Source organism: Catharus ustulatus, chromosome 30 (genome assembly GCF_009819885.2).
Source record: "Catharus ustulatus isolate bCatUst1 chromosome 30, bCatUst1.pri.v2, whole genome shotgun sequence".
NCBI lineage: Eukaryota > Metazoa > Chordata > Aves > Passeriformes > Turdidae > Catharus > Catharus ustulatus.
This window is the reverse complement of record NC_046250.1, coordinates 2,722,820-2,740,353: the sequence shown is the minus strand read 5'-3', so window position 1 is coordinate 2,740,353 and position 17,534 is coordinate 2,722,820. Positions and strand designations below refer to the sequence as shown.

General features: G+C 50.4%; 3 protein-coding genes across 3 annotated transcripts in view; 2 read left to right on the top strand and 1 right to left on the bottom strand.

Moving 5' to 3' along the window:
* The window catches only part of ARHGEF11 (Rho guanine nucleotide exchange factor 11), a 74,041-nt gene extending 69,120 nt beyond the window's left edge, over window positions 1–4,921 (top strand). Inside the window, exons 40-42 of the mRNA XM_033082860.2 lie at window positions 433–650; window positions 2,125–2,375; window positions 4,542–4,921. Coding sequence (XP_032938751.1) covers window positions 433–650; window positions 2,125–2,375; window positions 4,542–4,755 — 683 coding nt within the window. The 3' untranslated portion in view covers window positions 4,756–4,921. The remainder of the gene's footprint in view (window positions 1–432; window positions 651–2,124; window positions 2,376–4,541) is intronic.
* Window positions 4,922–9,064: 4,143 nt separating this feature from the next.
* On the bottom strand, window positions 9,065–13,300 carry LYSMD1 (LysM domain containing 1). The gene is made up of 4 exons (XM_042780056.1): window positions 13,199–13,300; window positions 11,191–11,499; window positions 9,878–10,028; window positions 9,065–9,288 (listed from the first exon to the last, which is right to left on the bottom strand). The coding sequence occupies exons 1-3, from the start codon at window positions 13,298–13,300 to the stop codon at window positions 9,882–9,884; spliced, it is 558 nt and encodes a 185-aa protein (XP_042635990.1). The 3' UTR covers window positions 9,065–9,288; window positions 9,878–9,881.
* Window positions 13,301–13,454: 154 nt separating this feature from the next.
* SCNM1 (sodium channel modifier 1) lies at window positions 13,455–17,526 on the top strand. Its single transcript, XM_033082606.1, has 8 exons — window positions 13,455–13,652; window positions 13,971–14,041; window positions 14,120–14,208; window positions 14,486–14,574; window positions 14,912–14,994; window positions 15,528–15,660; window positions 16,159–16,268; window positions 17,361–17,526. Exons 1-8 carry the CDS (start codon window positions 13,476–13,478, stop codon window positions 17,458–17,460), a joined length of 852 nt encoding a protein of 283 aa, XP_032938497.1. The 5' UTR covers window positions 13,455–13,475; the 3' UTR covers window positions 17,461–17,526.
* The last annotated feature ends 8 nt before the right edge of the window (window positions 17,527–17,534 follow it).

The following is a 17,534-nucleotide window of genomic DNA, read 5'->3' as shown; positions in this document are numbered from 1 at the left end:
GCCTCAAAAATCCCAAAAAGGGCCCCAAAAATAAAAGGGTTCCAAAAATCCCAAAAAACCCAAAAAATGGGCCCCAAAAATCCCAGAAAGGATCCAAAAAATCCCAAAAAAATGAGCCCAAAAATAAAAAGGTTCCAAAAATCCCAAAAAGGGTCCCAAAAAACAAAGGGGTTCCAAAAAATCAAAAAAATCCAAAAAGAGCCAAAAAAAATCCCAAAAAATGGGCCCCAAAAATACCAAAAAGGGCTCCAAAAAACCCAACAAAAGGCCCCAAAAATCCCAAAAAAGGCCCCAAAAATCCCAAAAGGGCCACCAAGAGTCCCCTGGGGGCCACCAAGAGTCCCCTGGGGGCCACCAAGAGTCCCCTGGGGGCCACCAAGGCCACCCCCCCCCAGGTGTCCCCTGATGTCCCCTCCCTGTCCCTTTTTCCAGGGAATTTTTTCTACCTGAGCCTCCCCACGGGACCCCCCCGGCCTGGAGGGGACGTTGGGGACATCGCTGGGGACATCCCTGGGGACAGGGCTGGCCCTGGGGACATCCCTGGGGACATCCCTGGGGACATCCCTGGGGACATCCCTGGGGACATCAGGGACACGGAGCTGATCCTGGGGACCCTGGAGGGGCTGCGGGGGAAACTGCTGAGCCTGATGGTGAGACTTGGGGACATTGGGGACATTGATGGGGACATTAATGGGGACATCAATGGGGACATTGGGGACAGGGAAACTGCTGAGCCTGATGGTGAGACTTGGGGACATTGGGGACATTGATGGGGACATTAATGGGGACATCAATGGGGACATTGGGGACAGGGAAACTGCTGAGCCTGATGGTGAGACATGGGGACATTGGGGACATCAATGGGGACATTAATGGGGACATTGGGGACATCACTGGGGACATCAATGGGGACAGGGAAACTGCTGAGCCTGATGGTGAGACTTGGGGACATTGGGGACATTGGGGACATCACTGGGGACATTGGGGACATCATTGGGGACAGGGGAAACTGCTGAGCCTCATGGTGAGACTTGGGGACATTGGGGACATTAATGGGGACATTGGGGACATTGGGGACATCAATGGGGACATTGGGGACATTCATGGGGACATGGGGACATCACTGGGGACATTGGGGACAGGGAAACTGCTGAGCCTGATGGTGAGACTTGGGGACATTGGGGACATTGGGGACATCAATGGGGACATCAATGGGGACAGGGAAACTGCTGAGCCTGATGGTGAGACATGGGGACATTAATGGGGACATTGGGGACATTGGGGACATTGGGGACAGGGAAACTGCTGAGCCTGATGGTGAGACTTGGGGACATTGGGGACATTAATGGGGACATGGGGACATTGGGGACATCACTGGGGACACTGGGGACAGGGGAAACTGCTGAGCCTGATGGTGAGACCTGGGGACATTGGGGACATTAATGGGGACATTACTGGGGACATTGATGGGGACATTGGGGACAGGGAAACTGCTGAGCCTGATGGTGAGACCTGGGGACATTAATGGGGACATTGGGGACATTGGGGACATTGGGGACATCAATGGGGACATTGGGGACATCACTGGGGACAGGGAAACTGCTGAGCCTGATGGTGAGACTTGGGGACATTGGGGACATTGGGGACATCAATGGGGACATTGGGGACATTGGGGACATCACTGGGGACATTGGGGACATCAATGGGGACAGGGAAACTGCTGAGCCTGATGGTGAGACTTGGGGACATTGGGGACATGGGGACATTGGGGACATTAATGGGGACACTGGGGACATCACTGGGGATATGGAGATATTGGGGACATTAATGGGGACTTGGGGACATTGGGGACAGGGGAACTGCTGAGCCTCATGGTGAGACACTGGGGACATTGGGGACATCAGTGGGGACATTGGGACATTAATGGTGACATTGGGACATCACTGGGGACATGGAGGGGACATGCAGGGGGACATGGGGACATTAACGGGATCCTGGAATGGGGACACTGAGGGGACATAAAGGGGACAGAGAGGGACACCCCACGTGTCCCCAGAGTGTCCCCAGCGTGTCCCCAGAGTGTCCCCAACGTGTCCCCAACGTGTCCCCAACGTGTCCCCCCAGGCCCTGGAAGCCGCTCACCGGCAGCTGCTGCGCTCGCTGGCGGGGGGTGATGGCGCCGTCCCCAACGTCCCCAACGCCATCCCCACTGTCCCCAACGCTGTCCCCAGTGTCCCCAATGCCATCCCCAGTGTCCCCAACGCCGGCCCCGGGCGGGCCCCGCCCCCCCCCCAGCTCGTCCCGAGCCCCGCGGGGACAACCTGGGACTGGGACTGGGACTGGGACTGGGACTGGGACTGCCACCCCTGGCACAGGTGAGAGCCACCCCAGTGTCACCCCAGTGTCACCCTGAGTGTCAACCCTGAATGTCACCCTGAATGTCACCTCAGTGTCACCCTGAATGTCACCCCAGTGTCACCGCCATTAATTCCCCCATTATTTCCCATTATTTCCCATTAATTCCATTATTCTCCCCATTATTCCCCCATTATTTCCATTATTTCACCATTAATTTACTTATTAATTCCCCCATTAATTCCCCATTATTTCCCATAAATTCCCCCATTAATCCCCCATTATTCCCCCATTATTTCTGTTATTCCCCCATTAATCCCTCATTAATTCCCATTAATCCCCCATTAATTCCCCCATTAATTCCCCCATTATTCCCATTAATCCCCCATTATTCCCCCATTAATTTCCCATTAAATCCCTCATTAACTCCCATTAATTCCCCATTATTCCCATTAATTTTCCCATTAATTCCCCCATTAATTCCCATTAATTCCCCCATAAATCTCCCATTAATTCCCATTAATCCCCAATTAATTCCCATTAATCCCCCATTAATTCCCCCATTAATCCCCCATTATTCCCCCATTATTCCCATTAATTTCCCATTAATCCCCCATTATTTCCCCATTAATTCCCCCATTAATTCCCATTATTCCCCCCATTATTTCCCATTAATCCCCCATTAATTCCCCATTAATCCATTATTCCCATTAATTCCCCCATTAATTCCCATTAATTCCCCATTAATTCCCCCATTAATCCCCATTAATCCCCCATTAATTTCCCTATTAATTCCCCCATTAATTCCCCATTAATTCCCCATTAATTCCCCATTAATTCCCCCATTATTTCCCCCATTAATTCCCCCATTATTTCCCCCATTATTCTCCCATTGTTCCCATTAATTCCCCAATTAATTCCTCATTATTTTCCATTACTTCCCCATTAATCCCCCCATTATTCCCACTATTTCCCCATTAATTCCCCCATTATTTCCCCTATTATTTCCCCCATTAATTCCCCCATTATTTTCCCCATTATTCCCCCATTATTTCCCATTAGTCCCTCATTAATTCCCCATTAATTCCCCATTAATTCCCCCATTAATCCCCCATTAATTCCCATTAATCCCCCCATTATTCCCATATTAATTCCCATTAATTTCCCATTAATTCCCCATTATTTCCTATTAATTCCCCCATTATTCCCACTATTTTCTCTATCAATTCCCCCATTATTCCCATTAATTCCCCCATTAATCCCCCATTAATTCCCATTATTCCCCTCATTAATCCCCCATTAATCCCCCATTAATACCCCATTATTCCCATATTAATTCCCATTAATTTCCCATTAATTCCCCATTATTTCCCCTATTATTTCCCCCATTAAATCCCCCATTAATTCCCCATTAATTCCCCCATTAATTCCTACATTATTCCCATTAATCTCCCATTATTCCCCCATTAATCCCCCATTATTTCCATTAATCCCCCATTAATTCCCATTATTTCCCTCATTATTTCCCATTAATTCCCATTAATTCCCCCATTATTCCCATTAATCCCCCATTAAATCCCTCATTAATCCCCATTAATCCCCCATCAATTCCCCCATTAATTCCCCTATTAATTCTCATTATTCCCCCATTAATTCCCCCATTATTTCCCATTAATTCCCCCATTAATTCCCCTTTTTTTCCCTCATTATTTCCATTAATTTCCCTATTATTTCCCCCATTAATTCTCATTAATCCCCCATTATTCCCATTAATTCCCCCATTAATTCCCCCATTAATTCCCATTAATCCCCCCATTATTCCCATTAACTCCCCCATTAATTCCCATTAATTCCCCATTATTTCCTATTAATTCCCCCACTATTCCCACTATTTTCTCTATCAATTCCCCCATTATTCCCATTAATTCCCCCATTAATCCCCCATTAATTCCCATTATTCCCCTCATTAATCCCCCATTAATCCCCCCTTAATCCCCCATTATTCCCCCATTATTTCCATTAATTTCCCATTAATTCCCCATTATTTCCCATTAATCCCCCGTTATTTCCCATTAATTCCCATTCATTCCCCATTAATTCCCCCATTATTCCCATTAATTTCCCTGTTATTTCCCCCATTAATCCCCATTAATCCCCATTAATTCTCTTTATTTTTACTCCCCCAGGCTGGGCCAGCCCCTCCCACCTCTAACCCGGGCGGGGGGGGGACGGGCTGGACTTTCCCTCCCCTCCCCCCACCCCCGCTGGGAATTCCGGAACGTTCCACTGGGGAACCCCCCCGGACAGACGGACAGACGGACGGACAGATGCACTTTGTTGGGAATTTCCCCTTTTTTCACCCCAAAAAAACAACAAAAACCCCCAAAAAAAATCCTATAAATATGTACGTACTGCCCTCCCCCACCCTGCCCATGTAAATACCCCTGGGGACAATGGGGGGGTGACACGGTGACAATCGGGGGGTGGCACCCCCACAATCCCGGGATTTACCCCCCACAGAAAAATGAAAATAAATCCTGGATTTTTCCCCAAAAAATTCTGGGTTTTTCCTTAAAAATTTCTGATTTTTTTCCTTAAAATTTGAGGTTTTTTCCCTTAAAATTCTGTGATTTCCTCAAAAAAAATCTGGATTTTTCCCCAAATTCCTGGATTTTTTCCCTCAAAATTCCAGATTTTTTTCCCTCAAAATTTCAGATTTCCCCTCCAAAATCCTGGATTTTTTTCCTCAGAATTCCTGAATTTTCCCTCAAAAAATCCTATTTTTTCTCTCAATATTCCAGATTTTTTTCCCTCAAAATCTTAGATTTTTTCCAAAAATTCCAAATTTTTTCCCTTAAAATTTCAGGATTTCCCCCCCAAAAATCCTGGATTTTTCCTCAAAAATTTCTGATTTTTTTCCTTAAAATTTCAGGTTTTTTCCCTTAAAATTCTGGGATTTCCTCTAAAAAAATTCCTGTTTTTTTCCACAAATTCCTGGATTTTTTACCTCAAAATTTCAGATTTTTTTCCCTCAAAATTCTGGGATTTCCTAAAAAAAATTCTGGATTTTTTCCATAAAATTCCAGATTTTTTTCCCTTAAAATTTCAGGATTTCCACCCCAAAAAAATCCTGGATTTTTGCTCCCCAAATCCTGGATTTTCCTAAAAAATTCCTGATTTTTTCCCTTAAAATTCTGGATTTTTTCCTCAAAATTCCAGATTTTTTTCCTTAAAATTTCAGGATTTCTCAAAAAAAATCCTGGATGTTTTTCTCTAAAATTCCAGATTTTTCCCTCAAAAATTCCTGATTTTTTCCCTTAAAATTCCAGATTTTTTTCCCTCAAAATCCTGGATTTTTCCTTAAATTTCTGGATTTTTTCCCTTAAAATTTCAGGATTTCCACCCAAAAAATCCTGGATTTTTCCCCCCAAAATTCCTGATTTTCAAAAAAAATTCCTGATTTTTTCCCTTAAAATTTCAGGTTTTTTCCTTCAAAATTCTGGGATTTCCTCAAAAAAAATTCTGGATTTTTCCCCAAATTCCTGGATTTTTTTTCCCTTAAAATTCCAGATTTTTTCCCTTAAAATTCCAGATTTTTTCCCTCAAAATTCCTGGATTTAAAAAAAAAAGTCCTGATTTTTTTCCTTAAAATTTCAGGTTTTTTTCCTCAAAATTCTGGGATTTCCTCTAAAAAAAAATCTGGATTTTCCCTCAAATTCCTGGATTTTTTACCTCAAAATTTCTGATTTTTTCCCTTAAAATTCTGGGATTTCCTCTTAAAAATATTCTGGATTTTTCCCCAAATTTCTGGATTTTTTCCCTTAAAATTTCAGAATTTCCACCCCAAAAAATCCTGGATTTCTCCCCAAAAAATTCTGTGTTTTTCCTCAAAAATCCAGATTTTTTTCCTTAAAATTTCAGGTTTTTTTCCCTCAAAATTCTGGGATTTCCTCTAAAAAAATTCCTGTTTTATTCCTCAAAATTCCAGATTTTTTCCCTTAAAATTTCAGGATTTCCACCCCAAAAATCCTGGATTTTTCCTCAAAAATTCCTGATTTTTTCCCTCAAAATTCCAGACTTTTTCCCTCAAAATTCCTGGATTTTAAAACAAATTCCTGATTTTTTTTCCTCAAAAATTTCAGATTTTTCCCCTCAAAATCCTGGATTTTTTCCATAAAATTCCACATTTTTTCCCTTAAAATTTCAGGATTTCCACCCCAAAAAATCCTGGATTTTTGCTCCCCAAAATTCCTGATTTTCAAAAAAAATTACTGATTTTTTTCCTTAAAATTTCAGGTTTTTTCCCTCAAAATTCTGGGATTTCCTCCAAAAAAAATTCTGGATTTTCTGTATGGGATTTATTTTATGGGATTTTTGGGATTTTTAATGGGATTTTTGGGATTTATTTTCTGGGATTTGGGGTTCAGGAATTCCGGGGCTGTGTCCCCAAAATGCTCTGGGGGTGGGGCAGGGGTGGCACTGTCCCTGGGAGGGTGACACTGTCCCCAAAGGCTGTGACACTGTCACCAGGGGGTGTGACATTGTTCCTGAGAGGGTAACACTGTCCCCAGGGGTGTGACATTGTCCTGGGGATGTCACCGTGTCCCCAGGCTGTGACAATGTCTCCAAGAGGTGTGACAATGTCCTGGGTGTGACAATGTCCTGGGTGTGACAATGTCCTGGGTGTGACAATGTCCCTGAGAGGGTGACAATGTCCCCAGGGGTGTGAAAAAGTCCCTGGGTGTGTGACAGTGTCCCCACGGTGTGTGACAATGTCTCCAAGAGGTGGGACACTGTCCCAAGGTGTGTGGCACTGTCCCCAGGGGTGTGACACTGTACCCAGGTATGTGACAATGTCCTGGGTGTGTGACACTGTCCCCAGAGGTGTGACACTGTCCCCAGGGTGTGTGGCACTGTCCCTGGGTATGTGACAATGTCCCCAGGGGTGTGACACTGTCCTGGGTGTGTGGCACTGTCCCTGAGAGGGTGACACTGTCCTGGGTGTGTGGCACTGTCCCCAGGGTGTGACAATGTCCCTGAGAGGGTGACAATGTCCCTGGGTGTGTGACACTGTCCCAAAGGGGTGTGACACTGTCCCTGGGTGTGTGGCACTGTCCCCAGGGTGTGACACTGTCCTGGATATGTGACACTGTCCCCAGGGTATGTTACAATGTCCTGGGTGTGTGACAATGTCCCTGGGTGTGTGGCACTGTCCCCAGAGGTGTGACAATGTCCTGGGTGTGTGGCACTGTCCCTGAGAGGGTGACAATGTCCCCAGGGTATGTGACGATGTCCTGGCTGTGTGGCACTGTCCCCAGGGGTGTGACACTGTCCTGGATATGTGACACTGTCCCCAGGGTATGTTACAATGTCCTGGGTGTGTGACAATGTCCCCAGGGTGTGTGACAATGTCTCCAAGAGGTGGGACAATGTCCCTGAGAGGGTGACAATGTCCCTGGGTGTGTGGCACTGTACCCAGGTGTGTGACACTGTCCCTGAGAGGGTGACACTGTCCCCAAGGGGTGTGACAATGTCCCTGGGTGTGTGACACTGTCCCGGGGATGCCACTGTGTCTGTAGGCTGTGACAATGTCCCTGGGTGTGTGGCACTGTCCCCAGGGTGTGACAATGTCCTGGGTGTGTGGCACTGTCCCAAAGGGATGTGACAATGTCCCCAGGGGTGTGACACTGTCCTGGATATGTGACACTGTCCCCAGGGTATGTGACAATGTTGTGGGTGTGTGACACTGTCCCCGAGAGGTGTGATAATGTCCCCAGGGGTGGGTGGCACTGTCCAGGGGATGTCACCGTGTCCCCAGGGTATGTGACAATGTCCTGGCTGTGTGACAATATCCTGGGTGTGTGGCACTGTCCCCAGGCTGTGACAATGTCTCCAAGAGGTGGGACACTGTCCTAAAGGGGTGTGACACTGTCCCTGGGTGTGTGGCACTGTACCCAAGTGTGTGACACTGTCCCTGAGGGTGTGACACTGTCCCTGAGAGGGTGACACTGTGTCTGCAGGCTGTGACAATGTCCTGGGTGTGTGACACTGTCCCTGGGTATGTGACAATGTCCCCAGGGTGTGACAATGTCCCCAGGGTATGTGACAATGTACTGGCTGTGTGGCACTGTCCCCAGAGGTGTGACAATATCCTGGGTGTGTGGCACTGTCCCAAAGGGGTGTGGCACTGTCCCTGAGTGTGTGACACTGTCCCCAGGGGGTGACAAAGCCGAGCCGGGTGACAATGCTCCGGTTTATTTACAAGCTGGTGGCGGGGAGGTGGCACCGTCCCTGTCCCTGTCCCTGTCCCCTGTCCCCTGTCCCTGTCCCCTGTCCCTGTCCCTGTCCCCTGTCCCTGTCCCTGTCCCCTGTCCCTGTCCCTGTCCCCTGTCCCTGTCCCTGTCCCCAGGGCTCCCAGTTCCCCGGGAGTGGCCCTTCAGCCACAAGGGACAGGAGGGGACAGCAGGGACAGGAGGGGACAGCAGGACACTGCCCCAATGTCCCCTTGTCCCCTCAGGGTCCTTGGCACGGTCGGGGAGGAGCGGTGGCACCTCTGGTGTCACTTCTGGTGTCACCTCCTGGTGGCACTTCCTGGTGTCTTCAGTGTTACCTCCTGGGTGTCCCCAGGGTCGGGTTCTTGGTGTCCTTGATGTCACATCCCAGGTGTCCTTGGTGTCCTGTTCTTGGTGTCCCCAATGTCACAGCCGTGGTGTCCCCAGTGTCCATTTCAATGTCCCCAGTGGCACAAGGTGAAGATCTTGTCCCCAATGTCCCCAGTGTCCATTTCAATGTCACAAAGTGAAGATCTCGTCCTCGCTGTTCCTGACGTCCCCAATGTCCCATTTCAGTGTCACACTGATGTCCCCAATGTCCCCATTGATGTCCCCAATGTCACAAAATGAAGATCTCGTCCTCGCTGTCCCCAATGTCCCCAGTGTCCCATTGATGTCCCCAGTGTCCCCAATGTCCCCAGTGTCACAAGGTGAAGATCTCGTCCTCGCTGTCCCTGATGTCCCCAGTGTCCCACTGATGTCCCCAATGTCACAAGGTGAAGATCTCGTCCTCGCTGTCCCCAATGTCCCAGTGATGTCCCCAATGTCACAAGGTGAAGATCTCGTCCTCGCTGTCCCACTGATGTCCCCAATGTCCCATTGATGTCCCCAGTGTCCCCAGTGTCCCTGTTGTCACAAGGTGAAGATCTCATCCTTGCTGTCCCTGATGTCCCCAATGTCCCATTTCAGTGTCCCCATTGATGTCCCCATTGTCACAAGGTGAAGATCTCGTCCTCGCTGTCCCATTGATGTCCCCAATGTCCCATTGATGTCCCCAGTGTCCCACTGATGTCCCCAATGTCACAAGGTGAAGATCTCGTCCTCGCTGTCCCCAATGTCCCAGTGATGTCCCCAATGTCCCAGTGATGTCCCCAATGTCCCACTGATGTCCCCAGTGTCACAAGGTGAAGATCTCGTCCTCGCTGTCCCATTGATGTCCCCAGTGTCCCCAATGTCCCATTGATGTCCCTGTTGTCACAAGGTGAAGATCTCGTCCTCGCTGTCCCTCAGCGCCGCCGCTCTCGGTGTCCTGGTCAGGGGTCGAGGTCCCAGCCGGGCCCCCCGGGGGGACACGGGGACAGGGCCACCCCCAGGGCTGTGGGGACACACAGTGACACCAGGGTGGCACTGCCACCACCCCCGGGGCTGTGGGGACACACAGTGACACCAGGGTGGCACTGCCACCACCCCCGGGGCTGTGGGGACACACAGTGACACCAGGGTGGCACTGCCACCACCCCCGGGGCTGTGGGGACACACAGTGACACCAGAGTGGCACTGTCACCACCCCAGGGACACACAGTGACACCAGAGTGGCACTGCCACCACCCCAGGCCACGCTCCCAGCTCCAGCCTTGCTGGGCCTGGTTTAGCTCAGTTTGATCTCGATTTAATCTCAATTTTATCTCAATTTTATCTCAGTTTTATCCCAATTTTATCTCAATTTTATCTTGATTTTATCTCAATTTTATTTCCATTTTATTTCAGTTTTATCCCAATTTTATCTCAATTTAATCACAATTTTATCCCAAATTTATCTCAATTTAATCTTGATTTTATCCCAATTTTATGCCAATTTCATCTCAATTTCATTTCAATTTCATCTCAATTTTATGTCAATTTCATCTCGATTTCATCTCAATTTTATCTCGATTTTATCTCAATTTTATCTGGATTTTATCCCAAATTTTTCCCAAATTTCCCTCCCAGTTCCCTCCCAGTTTGCCCCAGTTCCCCTCCCAGTTCATCCCAGTTCATCCCAGTTCCCCCCTGCTATTTCAGCTCTGGAGCTGCTGTGGTGCCCCATCTTGGAGCAACCAAGAAACCCCAAATTTCCCTGATTTTTTCCCCAATTTTTCCCCAGATTTTTTCCCCAGTTCCCTCCCAGTTTGGCCCAGTTCTCTCCCAGTTCATCCCAGTTCAGACCAGTTCAGCCCAGTTCCCAACTGCTATTCTGGCTCTGGAGCTGCTGTGTTGCCTCCTTGGAGCAGCCAGGAAACCCCAATTTCACCCCAAATTTCCTCCAATTTTTACCCAAATTTTGCCCAAATTTCCCCCAAATTTCCCTCCCAGTTTGCCCCCAGTTCCCTCCCAGTTCAGCCCAGTTCAGACCAGTTCCCTCCTGATATTTTGGCTCTGGAACCACTGCCCCATCTCCTTGGAGCAGCCAAGAAACCCCAAATTTCACCCCAAATTTCCTCCAATTTTTACCCAAATTTTTCCCAAATTTTTCCCAAATTTCCCTCCCAGTTTGGCCCAGTTCCCTCCCAGTTCATCCCAGTCCCCCCAGTTCCCACCTGTCACTGTGGCTCTGCAGCTGCTGCGCCGCCTCCTTGGAGCGCCCGATCTCCGCGTCCAGGCGCCGCAGGAAATCCGAGGCCGTGAGGTCGCGGCGGGAGGGCCCGGGGGTGTCCCCAGGGATGTCCCCAGGGATGTCCCCGTCCCCAGGGATGTCCCCAGGGATGTCCCCATCCCCGGGAACGTCCCCAGGGAGGCGCTGGGGGCCCGGGCAGGGCGCGGGGATGAGCAGGGAGGGTTTCAGGAAAATGGTGTCGGACGAGTAGAGGCGGTTGGCGCGTTGGATCTGCTCCATCTGCCGGGATTTGGGATTTGGGGTTGGGATTTGGGATTTGGGGTTGGGATTTGGGGTTGGATTTGGGGTTGGGATTGGGATGGGATTGGATTTGGGATGGGGTTGGGGTGGGGATTGGGGTTGGATTTGGGGTGGGATTGAAATGGAGTTGGGATTTGGGATTGGATTTGGGGTGGGATTGATGGGATTGGGGTTGGGATTGGATTGGGATTTGGGATTGGGATTTGGGATGGGATTTGGGATGGGGTTGGGATTTGGGATGGGGTTGGGATTTGGGATGGGATTTGGGATTGGATTGGGATTTAGGTTTGGATTTGGAGTTGGGGTGAGATTGGATTGGGATTTGGGATTGAGTTTGGGGTTGGGATTGGGATTGGGGTTGGGATTTGGGATTGGATTTGGGGTGGGATTTGGGGTTGGGATTGGGGCTGGGATTGGGGTGGGAGTGAGATTGGATTGGGATTTGGGATGGGGTTGGGGTGGGGATTGGGGTTGGGATTTGGGATTGGATTTGGGGTTAGGATTGGATTTGGGATTGGATTTGGGGTTGGGATTGGGATTTGGGATGGGGTGGGATTGGGGGTGGGATTGGATTTGGAATTGGGGTTGGGATTGGGGATTGGATTTGGGATTTGGGATTGGGGTTGGGGTGGGATTGGGATTTGGGATGGGGTTGGGGTGGGGATTGGGATTGGATTTGGGATTGGGGTGGGATTGGGGTGGGATTGATGGGATGGGGGTATTGGGATTTGGGGCGGGATTGGGATGGTATTGGGGTTGGGATTGGATTGGGATTTGGGATTGGATTTGGGGTTGGGATTGGGATGGGATTGGATTTGGAGTTGGGGTGAAATTTGGGATTGGATTGGGGTGGGTTTGAGATTGGATTTGGGGTGGATTTGGGGTTGGGGTTGGAGTGGGATTGGGATGGGATTTGGATGGGATTGGATTTGGGGTTGGGATTGGGTTGGGATTGGGATGGGATGGATGGGATGGGGTTGGGATGGGATTGGCGTGGGATTGAGATGGGATGGGGGTATTGGGATTTGGGGTGGGATTGGGATGAGTTTGGGGTGGGATTTGGGATTAGATTGGGGTGGGATTGGGATGGGATTGATGAGATGGCATTGAGAGACAAGGATGGAATTGGGATGGGATTGGGATGGGATTGGAGTGGTATTGAGATTGGATTTGGGTGGAATTGGGGTTGGATTTGGGATGGGATTGATGGGATGGCATTGGGGGATTGCGATGGCATTGGGGGACAGGGATGGAATTGGGATGGGATTGGGGAATAGGGATTGGGGTTGGATTTGGGGTGGGATTGGGATGGGATTGATGGGATGGGATTTGGGGATAGGGATGGGGACGGGATTGAACAGGGATTTATGGAATGGGACGGGACGGAACAGAACGGGATGGGGATTGGGACAGGGATGGAATGGGACCAGTATGGGGACAGGGATGGGGACAGGAGAGGGACAGGGATGGGACCAAGATAATGACAGGGAGGGGATGGGGACAGAGACAAGGATGGGATGGGGGAACAGGAGAGGGACAGGGATGGGGACACAGCCCAGGACAGGGATGGGGACACAGCCCAGGACGCGCGAGCGAACCGAACCGGGCCATGCCACCCCGGGATGACCCCTGCGGCCCCCTCCCCTCCCCGCCGTGTCCCCCCGGTGTCCCCGCTCACCGTCACCCCGTAGCGCAGCGCCAGCCCCGGCAGGGTGTCCCCGGGCTGCAGGCGGTGCTCCCGCGGGGCCGGGGCCGCCCCGGCTCGGCCGCTCCCCGCCATGGCCCGCCCGGGGCTGCGGGTCGGGCCCGGCCCCGCCGCTCATGGGGCGCGCTCGGCCCGGGCCCCTCCGAACCGGCGCGGCCGCGCGGCGCCTTCTGGGAGTTGTAGTTCTGCACGGGCCGCCCCCGCCGCCATTCTCACCGAGCCTTCCCGCGCTTGAACTACAACTCCCGTCATGCTGCGGGGCCCGCGCGGGGCGCTCGCTGATTGGTCGCATCTCCCGCGCACTGCCCGCTGGGAAGGGCTCCCCGGAAGCGGCGGCGGCGGTTGCCATGGTGATCGCGGCCTAGCGGGAGCCGCCATGTCCTTTAAGCGCGACGAGAGCGACCCGGGCCCGCTCGGGGCGCTGCAGGTGGGGCCGGGACCCCCCGGGATCCCTCCCCGGGCACCCCCCGGGGATCCCCGGCACCCTCAGCCCCAGCCCCGCCCTCCCCGCGCCACCCCCGGGGCGCGGCCTGAACCCCTCGGGTTCCCTGAGGCCTTCCCTGGGTGTCCCTTGGTGTCCCCTCGAGGTCCCCTCTGAGCCCTTCCCTGACCCCGCTGGGACCCCCAACCCTTCCCTGGGTGTCCCTTGGTGTCCCCTCAGCCCTTCCCGGGGGTGTCCCCTTTGCCAAGCGGGGACAGTGTGGGGACAGTTTGGGTGACCCCGGGGTGGCCCTGCTGTCCCCAGAAGCGCCGTGTGGCCGAGCTGCTGGCCAGCGCCATCCCCGAGGACGAGGCGCTGCTGCTGCGTGACGGCAGGTGAGGGTCCCCTGCTGTCCCCTGGTGTCCCCAAGGTGTCACCACGGTGCCACCACAGTATCCCCTCGCTGTCCCCAGGCTGGCGTGCTCGCTGTGTCCCCACCGGCCCGTGTGTGACACTCTGCAGACGCTGGTGCTGCACAGGGCGGGCAGGAAGCACCTGGACAGTGAGTGCGGGGTCCCCGTGTCACCTGTGCCTGTGTCACATGTCCCTGTGTCACCTGTGTCTGTGTCACGTGTCCATGTGTCACCTGACCCCGTGTGACCTGTCCCTGCATCACCTGTGTCTGTGTCTGTTCCTGTGTCATCTGTCCTGTCCCTGTGTCATCTGTGTCCTCGTGTCACCTGTCCTGTCCTTGTCTCTCTGTCCCCTTTCTGTCCCCTCTGTCCCCTCCCTGTCCCCACAGTGTCCCCCCTGTCCCCATCTGTCCCCTGTGTCCCCAGGCCTGCAGCGTTCCTACGGCCGGCCCCGCTCAGCCCAGGTGACCCCTGAGGGACCCCAGGTGACCCCGGCGGTGACCCCGACCCTGCAGGTGGGCGTGGCCTCCGTGGGTGTAGTTCAAAGTGGGCGTGGCCTCTGAGGGTGTGGTTCGATGTGGGCGTGGCCTCTGATGGTGTGGTTCGATGTGGGCGTGGCCTCTGCGGGTATGGCTGGATGTGGGCGTGGCCTCAGGAGGTGGTTCGATATGGGCGTGGCCTATGTGGGTGTGGTTCGATGTGGGCGTGGCCTCAGTTGCAGTTCACGGGTGGGCGTGGCCTGGGTGTTTGTGTTCCTGAGTGGGCGTGGCCTCACCTGGGCGTGTCCCTGTCCCCTCCCTGTCCCTTCCCTGTCCCCTCCCTGTCCCCTCCCTGTCCCCTGTGTGTCCCCAGGCCCCCCTGCTGGCCCGCACTCGCCGCCTGGCCCGGAGCGCTCTGCTGCCCTCGGCCCCGTACAGCCCCTGCTGCAGGAGAGCGTGAGGGACACTGAGGGGACATTGGGGACATCACTGGGGACACTGGGGGGACACTGGGAACATGGGGACATTGGGGACACTGGGAACACTGGAGGGACATGGGGACATTGGGGACATGGGGACAGTGGGGACATCAATGGGACATTGGGGATATTGGGGACATTGGGGACACACATGGGGATTGGGGACAATGGGGACATTGGGAACACTGGGGACACTGGGACATCATTGGGGACATTGGGGACATCACTGGGGGTTTGGGGACATTGGGGACACTGAGGGGACACTGGGGACATCACTGGGGACACTGGGGGGACATGGGGACATTGGGACATTGGGGACATTGGGGACATTGGGGACACTGGGGACATTGGGGACACTGGGGACACTGGGACATCATTGGGGACATTGGGGACACTGAGGGAAAAATGTGAAAAACAGGAGAAAATGGGAAAAAAAATGGAAATAATAATGAAAAAAAATCTGGGAATTTTTTGGGATTCATCCCCTCAAATCCCTTCTCCCCCTCCCAGGACAAAGAGCTCCAGGATCCCAAAAAATTCCCAAAATTTGTCCAGGAATCCTGAAATCCACACACACAGAGAGGGTGAGAAATCCCCCCAAATTCCAGGGGATTTATGGGAATTTCAGGGAATTATTCCAGGGGTTTTTATGGGAATTCCAGGGGGTTTTATGGGAATTATTCCAGGGTTTTTTATGGGAATTCCATGGGATTTTTATGGGAATTCCAGGGGGTTTTATGGGAATTCCAGGGGGTTTTATGGGAATTATTCCAGGGGGTTTTATGGGAATTCCATGGGATTTTAATGGGAATTCCATGGGATTTTTATGGGAATTCCAGGGGGTTTTATGGGAATTATTCCAGGGGTTTTATGGGAATTCCATGGGATTTTTATGGGAATTATTCCAGGGGTTTTATGGGAATTATTCCAGGGTTTTTTATGGGAATTCCATGGGATTTTAATGGGAATTATTCCAGGGGTTTTTCCAAGGAAATTCCCAATTCCTGCAATTCCCAGCAGCCCCTTCCTGCCTCCCCCAGGTGTTCCCAAGGAAAACAAAGCGGGAAGGAAAGAAAATCCCGGGATTTGTGAAGAGAATTCTCAGATTTCCAAACAGAATTCCCAAATTTCCCAAAAGAATTCCCAAATTTCCCAAAAGAATTCCCAGATTTCCCAAAAGAATTCCCAGATTTCCCCAGGGCCCAGCCCCGAGCGGCTCCGGCTCCTTCGGCACCACCTGAACCTGCGCAGGTGAGTCCAGCCCTGGGGGTTTGGGGGGAAAAAAATCTCAAAAATATAAAAAAAAATTTAAAAAAACAAAGCCAGGAAGTTCCAGAAAAATCAGCTTTAGATATTCCCAAAAATTCCAAAAAAATCCCCACAAAAATCCCCTGAAAAATGCCAAAAATATCCCGAAAAAACAAAAAAATCTGCCCAAAAAATCCATAAAAATCAGCCTTAAATATTCCCCAAAATACAAAAACAATCCTGTACAAAAATCCCAAAAATATCCCAAAAAGTTAAAAACAAATCCAAGAAGTCCCATAAAAATCAGCTTTAGATCTTCCCAAAAATCCAAAAAAAATCCCCACAAAAATCCCTAAAAGATCCCCAAAAATCCCCAAAAAAATCCCAAAAATATCTCCCCAAAAAATAAAAAAATCTCCCCCAAAAATCCATAAAAATCAGCCTTAAATATTCCAAAAAATCCCCAAAAAGTCCTGTAAAAAATCTCAAAAATATCCCAAAAAATAAAAAAAAACAAAGCTAAGAAGTCCCTTAAAAATCAGCTTTAGATCTTCCCAAAAATAAAAAACAATCCCCACAAAAATCCCAAAAATATCCCCAAAAATAAAAGAAAAAATCGCCCCAAAAATTTCAAAATAAATCCCACAAAATGCTCCTAAAATCCTCCAAAAATTTTTAAATAAATCCCAAAAAAATCCCAAAAAAAATGCTTTAAAAATAAAAAAAAATCCTTTAAAAAATAAAAAAAATCCCCAAACCCCCCCCAAAATTTTTTTTAAAAAATCCCAAAAAATCTTCCCAAAATCCTCAAAAAAATTTTAAATAAATCCCAAAAAAATCCCAAAAAATCCCGAAAAAAATCCCAAAAAATCCCCAAAAAATCCCAAAAAAATCCCAAAAAAATCCCCAAAAAAATCCCAAAAAAATCCCAAAAAATCCCAAAAAATCCCCAAAAAATCCCAAAAAAATCCCAAAAAATCCCAAAAAAATCCCAAAAAAATCCCCAAAAAAATCTCCATAAATCCCTCAAAAAAAAAAAAAAAATAAATCTCAAAAAAAATCCCCCAAAAATTCCAATTTTTTCCCTTTCTGCAGCCAGGGCTGGATCCAGGACCCCGCTGGGAATTGGGTCAAGGACGCCAACGCCGAGTTCGACTCCGACGAGGAGGAGCCGCCCCCTCTGCCACCCCCCTGACGTCCCCAAGTGTCCCCAAGTGTCCCCAAACGTCCCCAGAGCCGTGGGAATAAAGTGGAATTTTTTTAGAATTT